The 17,544-nt window shown below is 42.5% G+C and overlaps 1 protein-coding gene across 1 annotated transcript in view; it reads right to left on the bottom strand.

Moving 5' to 3' along the window:
* The window catches only part of CNRIP1 (cannabinoid receptor interacting protein 1), a 30,722-nt gene extending 15,435 nt beyond the window's left edge, over window positions 1-15,287 (bottom strand). Inside the window, exons 1-2 of the mRNA XM_056123437.1 lie at window positions 14,688-15,287; window positions 11,689-11,839 (exon numbers count right to left, since the gene is read on the bottom strand). Of these exons, the coding sequence (XP_055979412.1) occupies window positions 11,689-11,839; window positions 14,688-14,866 (330 nt within the window). The 5' untranslated portion in view covers window positions 14,867-15,287. The remainder of the gene's footprint in view (window positions 1-11,688; window positions 11,840-14,687) is intronic.
* Window positions 15,288-17,544: the final 2,257 nt, after the last annotated feature.

The raw sequence follows: 17,544 nt of genomic DNA, 5'->3' as shown, positions 1-17,544 counted from the left end.
TTGGGTCACACTCGGCAATGTACAGGGGTTACTCCTGGCTCATACACTCAGGAATTACTCCTGGTGGTGCTCAGGGGACCATATGGGATGCTTAGAATTGAATCCGGGTTGGCTGCATGCAAGGTAAACACCCTACCCACTGTGCTATCACTCCAGTCCCTAAATTCCTTTCTCTCTTGATCATGTTCTCAAACCTAAGGAGTTGGAACATTATTGACTTAGGGAGCCAGTGGGAAGGACAGGGAAGACTGGAAATTTAGCAGAACCTCAGTGTGGATGATTACCATATCACAGGAGAAATTAAACTCTGGCTCACTGCTAAACTGTACTGATAAAAGAGAAGTAGCTAGAAAAGCAGCAACTGGAAAATGAGGAAAATTGAGCAGAGATCAGGTGCTACACACTGAGGGGAAGATGAGAGTTTGAATCTCGGAACACTGATGACATGCTAGATAGAGAAAGACAATAATCCGGGAGCAGGCCCAAGACTGACTAGGGGGAACCTGAGCTTGCATCCTCCAATCATCACTGGAAAATCTATACCAACACTCAGATGAATCACAGAAACACACCTGAAACCCCAGTGAAAAACACACAGGAGAGCTCCAGAGAGCGTGGAGACACAGTATGGCCATACTGAGAAAGAAACCCCACTGTGACACAAGATGCCACCAAGTAGAGATTCCTAAGGCATCTAAGTTTGTTTCAGGGCACAGGGAGTGATCCTAAACGCCAGCAACCCAACCCTACAGTTCTGGTCCTTACAGCAGTAAATGGGAGGATAGAAATTAGAGGCTACTAAGGGGTCAGAGTCAGCAGCAGGCACCATCTTGGTGACCTCTTACAATATGACCATACGAGTTGCAAACTGCAAAGGGACAGTGACCAGCTGGTGGCATCTAGGTGACCTCTTGCAATGCTGAGGATGCCTGTGTAATCTTTTTCTCTTTTCCCTCTTCCCTTTGCTGTTGTTTTGGTGCCTGGTGCTCACTGAGGTCATCAAAACATCTGTTATGAAGCTCATATGATCTGCCATGGTGCTCACCAAGGGGGCTACTACATTTTGCCTGCCAGCCTTGTTTACACCTGGCTGTGGTAGTCTGGAGATAGCACACTCTCTGGCAACTTCTGGGGTCTCCAGGAAGCAGAGTTGCTGGGAGCATGCTCAGTACATGTGGTGGCACTAGGGATTACAAGTGTAGCCCAATGTTTTCAAGTCAGGGACTTTGTCACTGGGCTCTACTCTGGTCTCCTGGATCTCTCTTCTTAGTAACAGAATCTAAGGCAAAATCCTAGAAAATTCCACTGCAGGCTAAGAGCAGAATAATTGGGGGTTGAATGATATACTTCAAATGTCAGAAAGTACCCCATGGACTCTGAAAGCACAGTGAGAAGCTTCCACTTGAGTTTGTTTCCTACTTATGCCCAAGCCTGTAGTGACTGGCAGCAAGGACTGAGGGCTGCTTGGCACTGGCGATCTTGAGCCTCTAATTCCACTTAGACCCTCTCGATCTTTTTTCTTTTTCTTTTTGGGTCACACCTGACGATGCACAGGGGTTACTCCTAGCTCTACACTCAGGAATTACTCCTGACAGTGCTCAGGGAACCATGTGGGATGCTGGGAATCGAACCCAGGTCGACCGCGTGCAAGGCAAATGCCCTTCTCATTGTGCTATCACTCCAGTCTTGAAGCACTCAATCTTGAAGCACAGGTGTTTCTGGGTATTCAGGATCTTGCCAAATCATACTTGGGGTCTATTGAAACTTAACAAATAGCTATGACTGTGCATCCCTTTTATTTGGAAATGCTCCTGAGACTGAACTCCTGCTTTCTGCTGCATTGGTTCACACTTGCTTCAGGACACTTAAAATGGTTAGCCTTGGTGTTCACACAGACCTGTTCAAATCTGTCACAGAGCTGCCAAGGGGCACTGGAAATTGTGCATCCTTGGCTGCCAACTGGGGCTGCTCAAATTTGGTGCCCAGATGCACCCAGGACAGGCAATCTTGAACTCTGGGTCCCTCCAAGGCTCATTTGAAGTTAATGAAAAGTAATCCCAGATTACTCCCAACTAACTCCTGGTCAATGCACAGATCTGCATAAATAGGGTGCAGAGTGGCACCTGGGAACCTGTGATTTTTGATTACTGCACCCCAGGCCTGATCAAATTTGGTGCCATGGGTGTTGCCAAAAACACTCGCAACTTTGGCACCACAGAAAGCTACCGCGTCCTTTTGACCACAGGGCACTACCCTGTTTGCATCATTAAACCTGGCATTACAGCAGCTGCCAGATGCTCACATGGGGGAATTATTTGGTAGTGAAGAAGGTATGTTTGGTGTCACAGCTGCTATGGGCACATCCCTGGTTGATGCCCAGGGCCACTTGATTTTGGAACTACAGTTGCGGCTGTGTACTAGCATTCGAGGACCTTGGTTGACATTCAGGTTGGCTCAACCTTAGAGCTATAGTTGCGGTAGGACACTTGTGACTGCAAATTCCCAGCTGTCTTCAGGTCCATATAAACTAAAAGACATAGCTACTGACTGGGGGCCATGATCCTGAACCCTTGATTACCACTCAGGCCTGCATAAGCATATACTTTCACAGCTAGCTAGGCATCACATTGCACCAAGCATAATAAAGTATTGGAGAAATTCACCTTCATTGAAGACAAAAGCCTGGTAATAACTCCAAGCACATCAGAACTTTCAAAATGACCTGATGAAGACTTCAAAGTAACAATCCTAATGATGCTCACTGGAAAAAGGAACTCAATGGAAGAGAGCTTGAACAAAGATAAAGAATGAGGACCAAGAAAGTAATAAAAATTTCAAATAATATTATTGAGCTAAAATGATACAGTAGTTGGTATATTTATAAGGTACTGACTTAAAGATGTGTAATCTAAAAAGAAAACACACAGTCTGTCCCTCTCCAGTCTTTCTCTGTTAAGTCTGATGATCTCAGTCTAGAGAAAAGAAGGAGCAGAATATTTTAGAAAAAGTTTTTATTTTTTATGCAAAGACATCATTTTTTCTCATGCCTCAATAAAGACTTTAACTGAAAAAAACTCCCTGCCTCAATAAAGACTTTAACTTGAAATAAAAAAAAAAGATACAGTAATTGAACTGAAAAATACAAAAGAGGGCTCAAAACGTAGTATGGGACTAATACCCGAGGACAGTAGAAATAAGGGCCAGGAAGACCTGTCCACAGTTGGAAGCCTATTTCAAGTGCTGGGAAAAAGGACAGTTGGATCAGAGAAAGGACCAGTATGACAATGATGGTTGGAACTGGTCGCTCTGGATGGGAGATAATGTGCTGAAAGTGGGTAAAGGACCAAAAACAATGGCATCTTGAGAAAGAGAGGTAGGAGGAGAGAGGTGAGAGAGAAAGAGAGAGAGAGACAGAGAGAGAGAGAAAGGAAGTGCCTATTATAGAGGCAGGCTAGGGGTCCAAGTGGGGTGGTGGAAGGTATACTGGGGACATTGGTGGTAGAAAATATACACTGGTGGAGGGATGGGTATTGAAATATTGTATGACTGAAGTCTGATAGTAAACAGCTTTGTAACTGTATATCTCATGGCAATTCACTTTAAAAAAATAGGTGAGGGGGCATTCAACAATAGAAAAAGTTAAAGATCAAATAAATGCACTTGGGTCAGAGATGATACAGAGTTTTAGGTATTTGTCTTGCATGAAGCCAACCTCAGTTCGATTCCTGGCAAGACAGATGGTTTCTGAGCACAGAGCCAGGAGTAAACCCTGAGTACTACTAAGTATGCCTTGGTCTCCTCCCCCCAACCAAAAATATGAACGATCTTGAAGATAAGGCAGAAAGCCATCATTAAAAATAAGAAAAAAATTAAGAATGAAGATAAAATAATAGATTTATGGGACAATACCAAGAAGAAAAACATTCAGATTACAGGGGTTTTAGAAGGAGAAAAGAAAAAAAAGGCAAAAGTTTTCTTTTTTTTTTTTTAAGAAATAATATCCAAGAACTTATCCAAACTGAGAAGAGAGTTTGAAAAAACAAAATAAAAATCCAGATAGCCACATGTCAAATAAACACCATAAATAAAATGGCAAAAATATCAAAGAGAAAGTTGCTAGGGAGGTAGCCCAAAAGGGTGGTGTACATTCTTTGCATGCAGAAGTCCCAGGTTCGATTCCCAGCACTGCCCTGTCTCCAAGCACCATCTAGAGTGACCACCAATCATCAAGCCAGAAATTGCCTTAAGCACTGTTCAGGAGGCACCCCAAGTTAAAAAAAATCAAAGAATGAGAACTCTAAAGACAGCAAAAGGAAAATACAGATAATGAGTAAGGGAACCCCCACATGACTCAGTAGATTTCTCAAGTAAAACTCTGTAGTCCAAAAGGGAATGGATTGAGTATAAAGATATTTAATCAGAATATTCTAACTAGCTTTATCATTCAGATTTGAAGAAGTGATAAAAAGCTTTTTCAAACAAGCAACAGTTAAAGGAATTCATTTGACTACATTAGCTCTGTAAAACATACTAAAGAGTCTTCTATTAAAGTAAAAATAATACCGTTCAGAAATAGTAATCTACCTTTCAACATGGGCTGGAGCGATAGCACAGCGGTAGGGCGTTTGCCTTGCAAGCGGCCAACATGGTCGACCAGAGTTCAATTCCTCCACCCCTCTCGGAGAGCCCGGCAAGCTACCGAGAGTATCTCGCCCGCACGGCAGAGCCTGGCAAGCTACCCGTGACGTATTCGATGTGCCAAACACAGTAACAAGTGTCATGATGGAGACATTACTGGGCCCGCTCAAGCAAATCGATGAACAACGGGAGGACCGTGACCGTGACCTTTTAACATAAAACGTTGGAAAGAAGGAGAGTAATAGTAGGTCTCATAATGAACTAGAAATTCACTTGCTTTAACTTAATGGAGAGGGTAGAGAGATAGTATAGGGGTTACGGTTTTTGCCTTGCATGTGAGAAATCCTGTTCACTACTGGACACTGCATGTGGTCCCCAAGCCCCTATGGTAGTAATCCATGAGCACAGAGTTGCACATAAGCCTTGAGTGCCTCAGGGTGTAATCCCAACCCAAAATAAAGAAGTAGATTTATTAAAATGGGATACTGGCTTACAACTCTAGAGGTAAATTTCAGGGTAACTTCAAGAAACTTAAAAAAAAACAAAACAAACATGAAAAGCAAAATGGTACTTAATCAGTACATAAAAGGCAAATACCAACGATAAGGCTACAAAAATACCCAGACTCCACATAGCACAATGGCAATAAATTCTTTTATGTCAATAATTTCACTAAATATCAATATTCTGAATCTACCACACACACACACACACACACACACACAGTGACCACCTGGTGGATAAGGAAACAAAACCCAACTCTGCTGTTTACAAGAGAACCACCTGAACTTTAATAATAAACAAAGGGTCAAAATAAAAGGTTGGAAAACAACCAAACAGATAAATGGTAGCCTAGAGAGGTCAGCAATGGATATATTTATATCAGACAAAACAGATTTCAACTAAAGAAAGGTAATAAGATGTAGGAATAGACATTAGAAAATGACTGAAGGACAATAAATATCAAAAGATCTTAAACATAAAAGCACCAAAGGAAGGGGCATCAAAACACATAAAACAACTCTCACAAGTCAGAATAGGGAGATCAATAGCAAGATTTTAGCAAAAGCATACTTAAATACCCCACTCTCACCAGGGGACTGATCAACCAAATAAAAAATAAACAAGAAAACAATGCTCTTAAAGAGCAGTTGGAAGATCTAAAATAGGAAAAAAAAGTATAGGTCTCTCTAAACCCTAAAGCCAAATAAACATTTTTCTATCAGCACAGGGCTGGAGCGATAGCACAGCGGGTAGGGCGTTCGCCTTACAAGCGGCCAACATGGCCGACCCGAGTTCGATTCCTCCGCCCCTCTCGGAGAGCCCGGCAAGCTACCGAGAGTATTCGATATGCCAGACACAGTAACAACAAAGTCTCCAATGGAGACGTTACTGGGCCTGCTCGAGCAAATCGACGATCAACGGGAGGGCTGAAAGTATCATGGCACATGGATTATTCTCAGGATGGACCAAGAAAAAAGTGTCAATAAAGTCATGAAGAATGAAATTTATACCAAGTTCTTTTTGGGTCACAATGGAGTAATACTAGAACTCTAACAAAAAAAAAACAAAGTGGGAAAAATTAAATATTTAAAGACCTAACAATATGCTACTGAATAACTATTGGGTCAATGAGTAAGTAAAAGAGGAAATTAAAAACTCCTGGAAACACAAGACTGATGGCACAAGTTATCAGAACAGATGGGACATAGCAAAAGCAGTGCTGAAAGGAATGTTCACAGCAAAACACAAGAAACAAGTCTTACATCAAGAAATAGCTCTGTAGCAGTGTCCTCCCATGTTCATCGATTTGCTTGAGAGGACACCAGTAATGCCTCCATTGTGAGACTTGTTACTGTTTTTGGCATATCGAATATGCCACAGGGAGCTTGCCATGTGGGTGGGATACTCTTAGTAGTTTGCTGGGCTCTCTGAGAGGGACGGAGAAATCGAACCCAGGTCGGTCTCATGCAAGGCAAACGCCCCACTCACTGTGCTATTGCTCCAGCCCCATCAAAAAATAAGAAAAGCTAAAAAAAAAAAAGAAAAGAAATAATAAGAAAAGCTAAAACAAAAACCCCTAATCTCACACCTTAAGGTACTAAGAAAAGAAGAAAATAAGAAAAATTACAACAGAAATAAATGAAATATTAATCAAAGTGATAATAAAAACATCAATTAAATCAAGAGCTAGTACTTGAAAGAAAACAGAATTGGAAAGCCCTTAGCTATGTTCACAAATGAAAAGGAAGAGAAAACTATTATAAATAGGACCCGAAGTTAAACGGGGAGAAGTTACAAGAGACACCAAGAACAACTTTAGGCTATGAAGTTGGAGAGCCTAGAAGATATGGAAAAAATTTTAGAACATACATCTCCCAATCAAATGAAATAAAAATCTGAATAGGTCAACTGAAAGCAAATGTACTGAAACAGTAATGGAAAATCTCTTTTGAAATAAAAATTCCAGGTTTAGTTGTTTTCTTGCTGGTGACTGACTACAAACCTTCAAAGATATCCTATTACTTTTATTTTTCTTAAGTTTCTCCAAAGAATTGAAGCAAAAGCAATTCTTCCAATTCTTCTCAGGCCAACATTGCCCTAATACCAAAAGCAAGCATACAACTATGATAAAAGGAATTTTACTAAAAATTTTACATGTAACACTGTACTTGGTACTGAAAAATATTTCGTGGGGCCTGAGCAACAGTACAGTGTGGAGGGCACTTGCCTTGCACAGGGCAGATCTAGGCACATCCTAAATGGGCCCAGAGCACCACCAGGAGTAATTACTGAGTGCAGGGCCAGGAGTAATCCCTGAGCATCACCAGGTGTGGCCCCCAAACAAAAACGAAAGAAAGAAAGAAAGAAAGAAAGAAAGGAAGGAAGGAAGGAAGGAAGGAAGGAAGGAAGGAAGAAAGAAAGATGTTTTGTCTTTCCATTGGAGGGACATTATACTGGATGTACTGGTCATCACTCTGGCCAGAAAGAAAATAGAGATTGGAAAAAAATAAAAGAAACTTTTTATTTACAGATAAATATACAGAAAAATCCTAGATTATTTACAAAAAAAAGCTATTAAAATTAATGTAATTAAGTTTAGCTTCAACATACATAAATCAGCAGTGTAGCATGATTTAAGCATAAAATAAATATTGTGAATGTATGTCTGGTGACTGTCACTAGTAATACTGTGTGATATATCGTATATAGTAGTTAAGTAGCTAAAGGGCAAATCTTAAAAATTCTCACCATAAGGAAAAACCCTTAGCAATGTGAGATGTATGCTCATTTGAAAAAAAAATATGAGGCTGGAGCAATAGCATAGCAGGTAGGGTATTTACCTTGCAAGCAGCCAACCCAGGTTCAATCCCCCTGACATCCAATATGGTCCCCTGAGCACCTCCAGGAATAATTCCTTAGTGCAGAGTCAGGAGTAAACCCTAAGCATCACCAGGTATGACCCAAAAAGAAAAAAAAACACCAAAAATGCAAAAATCTATGTGATAATAATAATTTTAATCACTGAAAAAATAATGCCCTTAATGGTAAATTTAACAAATATGTATGAAATATAATATTCCCTATATAGAGCATGCTGCATGATGCAATACACAATAAATAGAAATCAAAGATCTAAATAGAGAGTTAAATGTATATATTGGAAAGTTCAATATTAAAATGTTAAATATGTCCAACTTATATATTTAATGAAATGTAATTAAAACCCCAACTTTTGGAGAAACTGATGAGTTCATCCTGAGATCGCTAAGAAATGCAAAGGTCCAAGGATAGTCAACATAATTTCAAACAAGCAAAACTGGAATATTTCTGCTACCCAAATTTAAGGTTTCAATATAAGCCATGATACAAAGTTGCTTGGTATTTTTGAATTTTTTATATTTGGAAAATCAGGGTTTTCTGATTTTCCAAATATGAAAGATTGTTACATAATTAACTATGCAAAAAATTCTTATAGATTAATAGATTAATAATAGACATATTAAGTGCACAACAGTCAGGTTGTTTTTTTTTCAAAGTTAAACATGTACTTACCTTGTGACTCATCAATTATCCTCTTTCTAGATATTTACTCAAGATAAGTGCAAACTTGTTTACACTAATCCTTATACTCAAATGTTTTTACCATTTCAAGGAATAGTTCAAAGAGCAAGTGAAAAACCTGGAAAGAGAGCTCAGGAGTTGGAGGTCATATCTTGCATGCACAAGGCCTCACTCACTTCAATCTTTGTCATTGCATGGCTTTATGAACATGGTGATCCCAGCATGCTGGACTCAAGCAGCACTGCATTGCTGCGCCCTCGTATTGAACCATCTGGTTTGGTTGGCCAAGTTCTGTAGCCTGTGGCTCCAGGGCCTCTAATAAAAGGAGGTTTCCAAAACAAACAAAGAAAGAAATAGCAAGTAAAGGGATGAAGAGACTTAGAGTGTATTTAGTGTATCCACAGAATGGGATATGACTCAGTGAAGTAAGGAATGAACTACTCATATATGCAACAGAATAGATAAGTCTCAAGAACATTATTCAAAGTAAAAAGAGTCAGATGAAATAAACTGTGTGATTTAATTTAACTGAGTTCTTGAGACATGAAGCTCAATCTAGGGTGGGCTAGGTTGGGGGATTGATTTCAAATGGGCATGAGGGTAATTTGGGGGATAAGGGATAAAAGAAACGCTCTATATTTTTGTTGGGGTAATGATAATCCAGAGTGCTCATTTGTTAAGATCTGTGACTTGTACACTTAAAATTGTGTTTTTTTTTATTGTCACTATATTGTATATCACAGTTGACATAAAAACTGCAATGAATTCCTTTAGGGATTAGGATAAATCTAAAAGAAAGAGGGTCTTATAACATCAAATTCATGTATTTTTTTTCCATACCTGTCAGTGCTCAGGGCTTACTCCTGGCTCTACACTCAGAGATCACTCTTGGAGAGGCTTGGGCGATCATATGGGGTGCTGGGGATTGAACCCAAGTTGGCCTTGTGCACTGGACTATCTCTCTAGCCCCATCAAACTCCTGCTTACCTGAACAACATTGTCCTGAGCCAGGCTCTGTCTTATTGTCAGCACTAGCAATGTTGAGCTTCTCTTACTTGAACACATTAAGCAATCGCCCAACTCTTGACACTGGTAGCTTCTTTTCCTCAGTCCCTCTCATTTCCCTTGAATCTTACTCATTCTCAGTTGTTTTGTTTTGTTTCGGTTTTTAGGTCATACCCAGCAGTATTCAGGAGTTATTCCTGGCCCTGCACTCAGGAATTACTCCTGGCAGTGGTCAGGGGACCATATGGGGGACCAGGAATCAAACCTGTTTTGGCCATGAGCAAGACAACTACCTTACCATCTGTAATATCACTCTGGCTCTTTTAGTTCTTTCATAAGAAATCCGTTCCTCAAAACCTAAGATGAGGATGAGTTACCTGTTCCAAGGGCACCTCTATGTTTCTCCTACATTTGATACTAATTATTACTTACTTTGATATTGGTAATTATGCACTTAGTATGTTTTCCTCATCTAGATTAGAAGTTTCATGAATAAAGTGATATTTATTTTGTTTGTGTTTTGGTTTGGGTTTGGGGGCCATACTGAGTGGTACTAGGGTCTAGTCAGAGTACTCAGGGAGCATGATCAGTGCCAGGGGTTGAACCCATGGCTTATTACTCTTTTTTGTTTGTTTGTTTGTTTGTTTACTACTCTTCTCTGAGTATGCACTTTATATGAATAAAAATTAAACAAAAATATAACATATAGAGGCTGGAGAGATAGCACAGCAAGGAGGCACTTGCTTTGCAAGGGCCTGACCAGGATTTGATCCCTATGTTCCCAGATGATCCCCCAGCATAGCCAGGAATAATTTTGAAGTGCAAAGCCAGGAATGACTTCTGAGTATCACTGGATGTGGCCCCCAAAACAATATAGTATGTATAATATACATATAGAACATTAGCATACTGAATTAATACATGATATTTATGTTTTATTTTATGAAATACAAAGTTTTATATTTGAAAGTTTTTAATATAATTTTTACATTAGATATCAGAGATCAATTATATTCATAGATAGGAAAAAATAGATGGAATCAAATATCTTGTTTTTGGTGTTGTGCCACATTCAACAGTGCTCAGGACTTATTCCTGGCTCTCTGCTCAGGGATTTCTCCTAGGAGGCTCTGGAAACCAGGGACAGAGCATGCAAGGCAAGCCCCTTTCTGCTATACTATCTCCCTGGCCCCCAAATCTATACAACTTCTAGTTTAAAATTAAAAATTTCTCAATTTTGTTTATAGAAATGAAGAGATTAATATTCTTTAATTCAAAGAATATTTGAACTTTATGTTGTACTTAAAAAACCCTAGGACAAGGATACTCCTTTATCCCTTAGTAAATAACATTATTCTAGAAATATAAATCAATACAATAAGGACAGAAAAAAATCAGAAAAAGAGTTATGTTAATTAGTAAATTATGATTATCTGAAAAACTGAAGATCATCAAACAAAATTTTTTGTTCAATTCAATAAGGTTACAAAATATACAACACATTATGTAATAACATATCTTAAATAATTCAATATGTCATAAGAATGGAAAGACCAATGGGCTAGATTAGAAAGCATGAAGTCTTAACTCTTTTGCTATATAAGAAATTACTATGAAAATGACTGTAGGAGAAGCATAGGTTAATTAATTATTGAGGCATTATGGAAAAATTGATTTCAATATGCAATCATGAATTGAAATGATATTTTACACTTCATTTTATACTTTTTTTTTTTGCTTTCTGGGTCATATCCAGCAATCCTCAGGGCTTACACCTGGCTCTGCACTCAGGAATTACTCCTGGCAGTGCTTGGGGGACCATATGGGTTGCTGGGAATTGAACCCAAGTCGGCTCCTTGCAAGGTAAACACCCTACCCGCTGTACAATCGCTCCAGCCCCCTATACCTTTTCTTACAGGGAAAGAGTAATATTCTTTTCTCTGATTTCCATTTGCCCTGACACCCCCAAGCGGGCCTTACCGGCATGCTGATCTGGATAGGTTGTCGTTCTCCACTCTTTGTTGGGGCCACACCTTCTGTGTCGTATATGCCCGTATAAACAATTCTGTCCCCATCAGGCTCCTTAGACTTCAGCTCCAGTGGGACGAGCACACCGCCAATGGAAATATTCCTGCAATGGACTTGAGTTTACCACACATGGTAGAATTAATTTTGGAACTTTGTCATGATCTGCTCTCCGACTCTATGAAAGGGACCCCTAAGGCTCTGGCTTTTAGCCAGAAGACACCATAGTAGGGCAGAAAGTTCTGAGCGTTATGGAGGCTTGAGGTTTCCAATTAAGTAGCCATGTGTCTTAACCCAGTTTCGATTCCTCGGTTCCTCTCGGAGAGCCTGTCAAGTTACAGAGAGTATCCTGTCTGCATGGCAGAGCCTGGCAAGCTTCCCATGGCGTATTCAATATGCCAAAAACAGTAACAACAAGTCTCACAATGGAGACGTTACTGGTGCCTGCTCAAGCAAATCAATGAACAACGGGAGGACAGTGTCTCTAGACTAGGGTTTCTTAGTCTTTTCACTGGCAACCCCTTTTGGCTCAAGATTTTTTTTTTTTAGAGGCATAGAGCCCAGCAGTGCTCAGGGCTTATTCCAGGCTCTGTGCTTAGGGATGACTCCTGGGAAGGTTTGGGGACCATCTGGAGTGCCTGGGATTGAACTGGGGGTTTTGCCTTGCTTACTGTACTATCTCTCCAGCCCACTCAATACACTTTTACACAATTATCACATTTAGTTATGTGACCCACAGTTTTAGAGGCAAGTTACTTATTCTCTGAAACAAAGTCAATATTTTTAGAAAAGGTCAAGTTAGACTCTTAACAGTCCTCCTCTTTAGTTTTTCATCTGTAGAGATAGTGAGAGCCTACCTATACACACCCTTATCTCAAATCCCAAATACCAGGATTCATTTGGTCTGGGGTGTGGTTTGGTGGCATATACATATTTTAAAATTCTCTGGGTTATTCTATTATGTGGGTACAGTTGAGAACCACTTAACTAGTTCCCTAATGATTATTTTTTTTCCTGCTCCAAAAATCAAATGGTCGATGTCTTCCTCAAGCTGGTCACACCACCAGAAGTTTTCATGGTGTCATTCTTTTCAGTTAGGCTAACAGTCTCAGAGTTACTTATCAACTAACTACACAGCTAAAGTTTAAGACCCACCCTAAAGCAGCAAATAAAAAACTCCAGGATGGGGTTTAGTCATCTATGGTGTAACAATTGTTTTGGATGATTCTGCTATATACTGAAGTTTAAGAGCCACTGTTTGAGAGCACTGGGAAACCACTGATAAAGTTTAAATGTAACTAGAAAAAAGTTGTTTCATTGGGACAATGCTGTTCATTTGTAGGTTAGCCTGAAAGTCAGAGAACCCTAAATAAAATGGTCAATAGAACAGAAAACTCAAGAAAAGAAGTCCTAGGTAAGGCAAGTCTGGAAACTATGTAGAGGTAAGAGCCCTGGGAAATGTGTTTCCTGGGTGCATGGCACATGGGAAACACTGATAGAGGAATCAGGAGCACCACACCACCAAGTTTGATCCTTGAATTAAGGTCTACCATGGGAGCCAGCACGGGTTCACAGAATTCATGCTATGGATATTCACATTTTTTAAAAATTTAATTTAATTTTTTAATGAATCACCATGAGGTACAGCTACAGATTTGCAAACGTTCATGCTTATGTTTCACTCATACAATGTTTGACTTCCCATCCCTTCACCAGTGCCCATTCTCCACCACCAATGATCTCAGTTTCCCTCCCACCACCCCCATCCCATTCCCTCCACCCCCCCATCCCGCCTCTATGGCAGGAAATTCCCTTTTGCTCTCTCTCTCTCTCTCTCTCTCTCTCTCCCTCTCTCTCTCTCTCTCTCTCCTTTTGGGTGTTGTGATTTGCAATAGAGGTATTGAGTGGTCATCATTGGTCTATAGTCTACTTTCAGCATGCTTCTCCCATGGAGGGGGGGCTTCCAAGGGATATTCACATTTTAAAGGTGTAAAAGGAGTCAGGTGGATTCAAAGACTTTCCCCTTCTTCTTTCTTCCCCCTTCACTCCCACTCATTCTAATAGATGACAAAAACTTGGGTCCTTTCAATTCTCCCTTTCATTCTTGGTTTCACACCTGCTTAGGTCAAGGATTTTGGCACTGGGCCTTCCCATGAGCTACTGACTTTCCAGCTAGAGGTCTAGTAGGTGCATCAGTCTGTGACAGCAAGAAAGATGATCCTCGCCAGGAATGCACCAAATCCATGTTTTTGTTTGAAGGATGTTGCTAAACCCAGAAGACAACTCAGCAGAAAAAGAAGGAAACAAGAAAAAAGCAAAGCACAAAACAAAACAAAAAACCAAACACTAGGCAAGGAAAACAACCTAGGCCTCAGCAGAAAACGTTTTCCTTTGATTGTGGCTACTCCTTTAGCCCGGGTCTACCTTAGAGGATGGATGGAGGAGCGGGGAGCATCTCTTGGGAAGCCTCAGGAACACCTATGCCTCCCGCCTTTACACCTCAGCCTCTTCTCCCTCCTTCAGTCTCGCGGGCACAAGGGGGCAGGATGCCAGGTTTAAGGTGTCGAGAGAATCCAGATTGCTATAGGTAGGTGAGCCCATCTGCAGCGAGCTTCTCCCACCCGCCCCGCCCGGCCGCCTTGGGGGTGGGGGGTGCCCGGCAGGCAGGGCGGAAGGGCTGAGAATTGCTTAAATTTGCAAGTGAAAACCCCTGGTTTCCAGTCACAGTTTTAAAGGGTGGAGGGAAGTGAGCCTAGAGGTAAGAGAAGGGTAAAGCAAAAGCGGGAACCTAGGGATTCAGGAAGCTGTCCTCTTCCCCCAACCCTCCGAGGCCCACAGGGTGCGGCACGAAGCTAGAGGGACAGGGAAAGGGACAAGCCCTCAGTGCTCTACGCCCCTGATGCCCCCAACACCCCATGAAGGACCCCGCAGCCGCGGCGCGCGCCTGCACTCACTCGACCTGCAGCGTGGTGGGCTTGATCTTCACCTCCACCTTGTAGGAAGAGCCGGTGAGCAGCTTGATGGTTCGGTTCTGGCCGAAGCGCTGCCCGTCCACCTTATAGAAGACCGGGCCGTCGTTGGGTTGGATGCGCAGAGCGATGGAGAGGCGCACGAGGCCCGGCAGGTCCCCCATAGCTGGGCGCGGGGAGGGCGGCGGCTCCGCAGGCGGAGGACAGCGCGGGATGCGGCCGGGAGGCTGGAGCGCGGTGGGCGGAGAGGACGCGCGGGGAGGGAGAGGGAGGTGGCGGAGGGGCGGCTAGGATCCCGCGCCGTCGCCGCCCTGCGCCCCGGCTGGCCGAGCGCCGCTCCCGAGGCTGCAGACCCCCGGGCCTCTGGCCGTGGAAGCGCACCCCAAAGACCGCAGCGAGGCCCGGGGCTGCCCCATCCCCCGCACCCCGGCCACGCTGCTCCGCTCAGGGACGGACGCGCTCCGGCTCCGCAGGCCGCCTGCGGATCTGCGCGGCTGGGGGCGAGAGAGTTAATCCTGTTTACGCACCACAATCCCCTTCTACCCGGGAAGAGGACGGTTAGGCTCCTCCTCGCTCGGCTCGGGGCGGGTGGAAGAGAGACCAGGCAGGGAGTCGGTGCTGGGCTGCAGCGACACTGCACCGAGGAGCAGAGCCCACCCCGGCCAGCTCACTCCTGTGAACCTCACTGCTTGGTGCACCCGGCCCGAGGAGACTGAGAGGCGAAAAGCAGGAAACCGCTAGCCAATAATTTCAATGCCAGGAAATAAGAGTGTTCCCAGAGCTAAGGGGAAGTGGGCGAGGGAAAATGAGATTCCATTGAACGTGCACCGCTTAGCCACACTGGTTTGGGAAGAGGAGCCAGGAAATCGAAGAAAAGAAACCCGTATGCGTTTTGGGAGCTCTGTCTTCTTGGGAGCGCAATTTTCTGCCAGGGATATTCTTGTTTCAAGAATAACACGCTATAATAACGAATCACGTTTCTTGGTTTTGTTTTTGTTTTGCACAGATCTGGAAGGATGAGCTATGCACCCAGTGAAAGGCAACTGGTCCTTGTCTAAGGCGCAGCTGGGGACGGTGGCCGAGAGAGCAGGGATCTGTCAAACATGGATTGCGGGGTACGCAAGGCAAGGCAACTAGCTCTCCCGCCCCCAGAGATAAGATCGGTGCGTTCAGCGGGGATTCTTAAGTGTGTGTCAAGCAAAAGTTCGAGGAAGGTTCGTGATGTGGGATGCAGTTGGGAGAGACTGCGGGCACGACGACTGGGTATAGGATTGGGCTCACAGACGCTGCTTCAGCACCACCCGGGTGGATAGTGTCAGCCTGGGAACTCACCTGCGGACCAGGCAGGACCAATGCTTGGGGTTGTGTCCTTGGGTAGGTAGTCCGCACCCAGCTTTTCTTTAGAAAAAGAGTCATCTCGAAACCTATTTGTTTCCTACATTATTTTATAAAAATAAATCAACTTTGACTCTTATTTCACTTCCCTCCCTATCCCCCTCCCCCTATAATCCCTATACTCCTTTTGGAATGATACTAAATTCTGAAGGGCTATGGGGTAGTGTTTTTTGTTTGTTTGTGTGCGTGTGTGTGTTTTAGTGCAATGGTTTGCTTCTCTGACTTCTGATAGATTTACAGGACACACTAGAGTTATTGGCATTAAGTTAATCCTTACAAGTACTGATGTACTCCTCACATAGAATGTGTTTAAGTTTCCCAGTAAGGAAAGAGCTTTCGCATTGTCTACTGTAGCTTCTGCAAGAGGACCTCTTCAATATTCACTAATCTAAACCGGTCCTTCGGACTTTATATTTCATGACTTTTTGGCAAGGGTATTCACCACTTCTGTTAAGTGAGTGGGGAAGCAAATGCTGTTTCTGATAGAAGTGGCATAAGGGTCAGTGCCTGACTAATACCGGCAGTTCTTGAATAGAAATGCAACTGTCAATAAACATAACAAGGATGCGCAACCATCCTTTACATTTTTATTATAAATTCGGCATTATTTTATAACACTATAGAGTTTGAGGGGTGTAGCTTAATGCATCCATGTGGGTATAGGACTAACTGCACCTGCTATCTAAGGTTCAGTATCAGAAAAACCCTCAGGCTGGGGGTGTGGCTCAGTGGTAGTGCACATGCATCATAGGTTACCATGTGTGAATTTAGTCCCTGTCACCAAAAAAAAAGCCCCTCTACTCATACCTCCCATCCACCCTTTTCCCTTCCAGTAACTACGATAATTTTCAATTTTCACTGAATCTAGAAGTTAAAAAGTTTTATTTTTCCAGTTCATTTCCCACAAGTGAGTGAAACAACATGGTTATTATTTCTCAATTTCTGGGCCCAAGAGATAGCTCAAAGGGCTGCTGTAGATGCTTTACATTCAGGAGGTCCAGATTCAATGGGAGCATATTTGAGTGTCATGCCACTCTCACCTGCTTCATGCTGGAGTAACCCTAAGCACTCAGGATTATTTTGAATGGGGGTGGGGGTGAGAGTATGTTTAGAGGTTTCTGCTGGCTCTTCACTCAGGAATCACTCCTGGTGTGCTTAGGGTAGCATATGGGATGCCAGGAATCAAACCGAGATTGGCCACGTGGAAGGAAACACCCCACCTGCTGTCCTATTGCTTCAGTCCCTATTATGGATTATTTTACGTGTTCATTTCCTTCTCTGACATTCAATAGATTTACAGGAAAAACTGTAGCAACTATCACTAAGTTATCCTTAAAAGTATTTATATATTCCTGTTAGATAAGGGGTTAATATTCTAGATATATAAAGCACTGGTAGAACTTATAGGAAAAAAAGGGGTATGGTGCCGCCAGTGGGTCAATCTATA

The sequence above is a fragment of the Sorex fumeus genome, unplaced genomic scaffold, assembly GCF_029834395.1.
Source record: "Sorex fumeus unplaced genomic scaffold, SorFum_2.1 ptg000006l, whole genome shotgun sequence".
Classification (NCBI taxonomy): Eukaryota; Metazoa; Chordata; class Mammalia; order Eulipotyphla; family Soricidae; genus Sorex; species Sorex fumeus.
The sequence above is the reverse complement of the archived record's forward strand: the minus strand, read 5'-3'. Positions and strand labels throughout refer to the sequence as shown.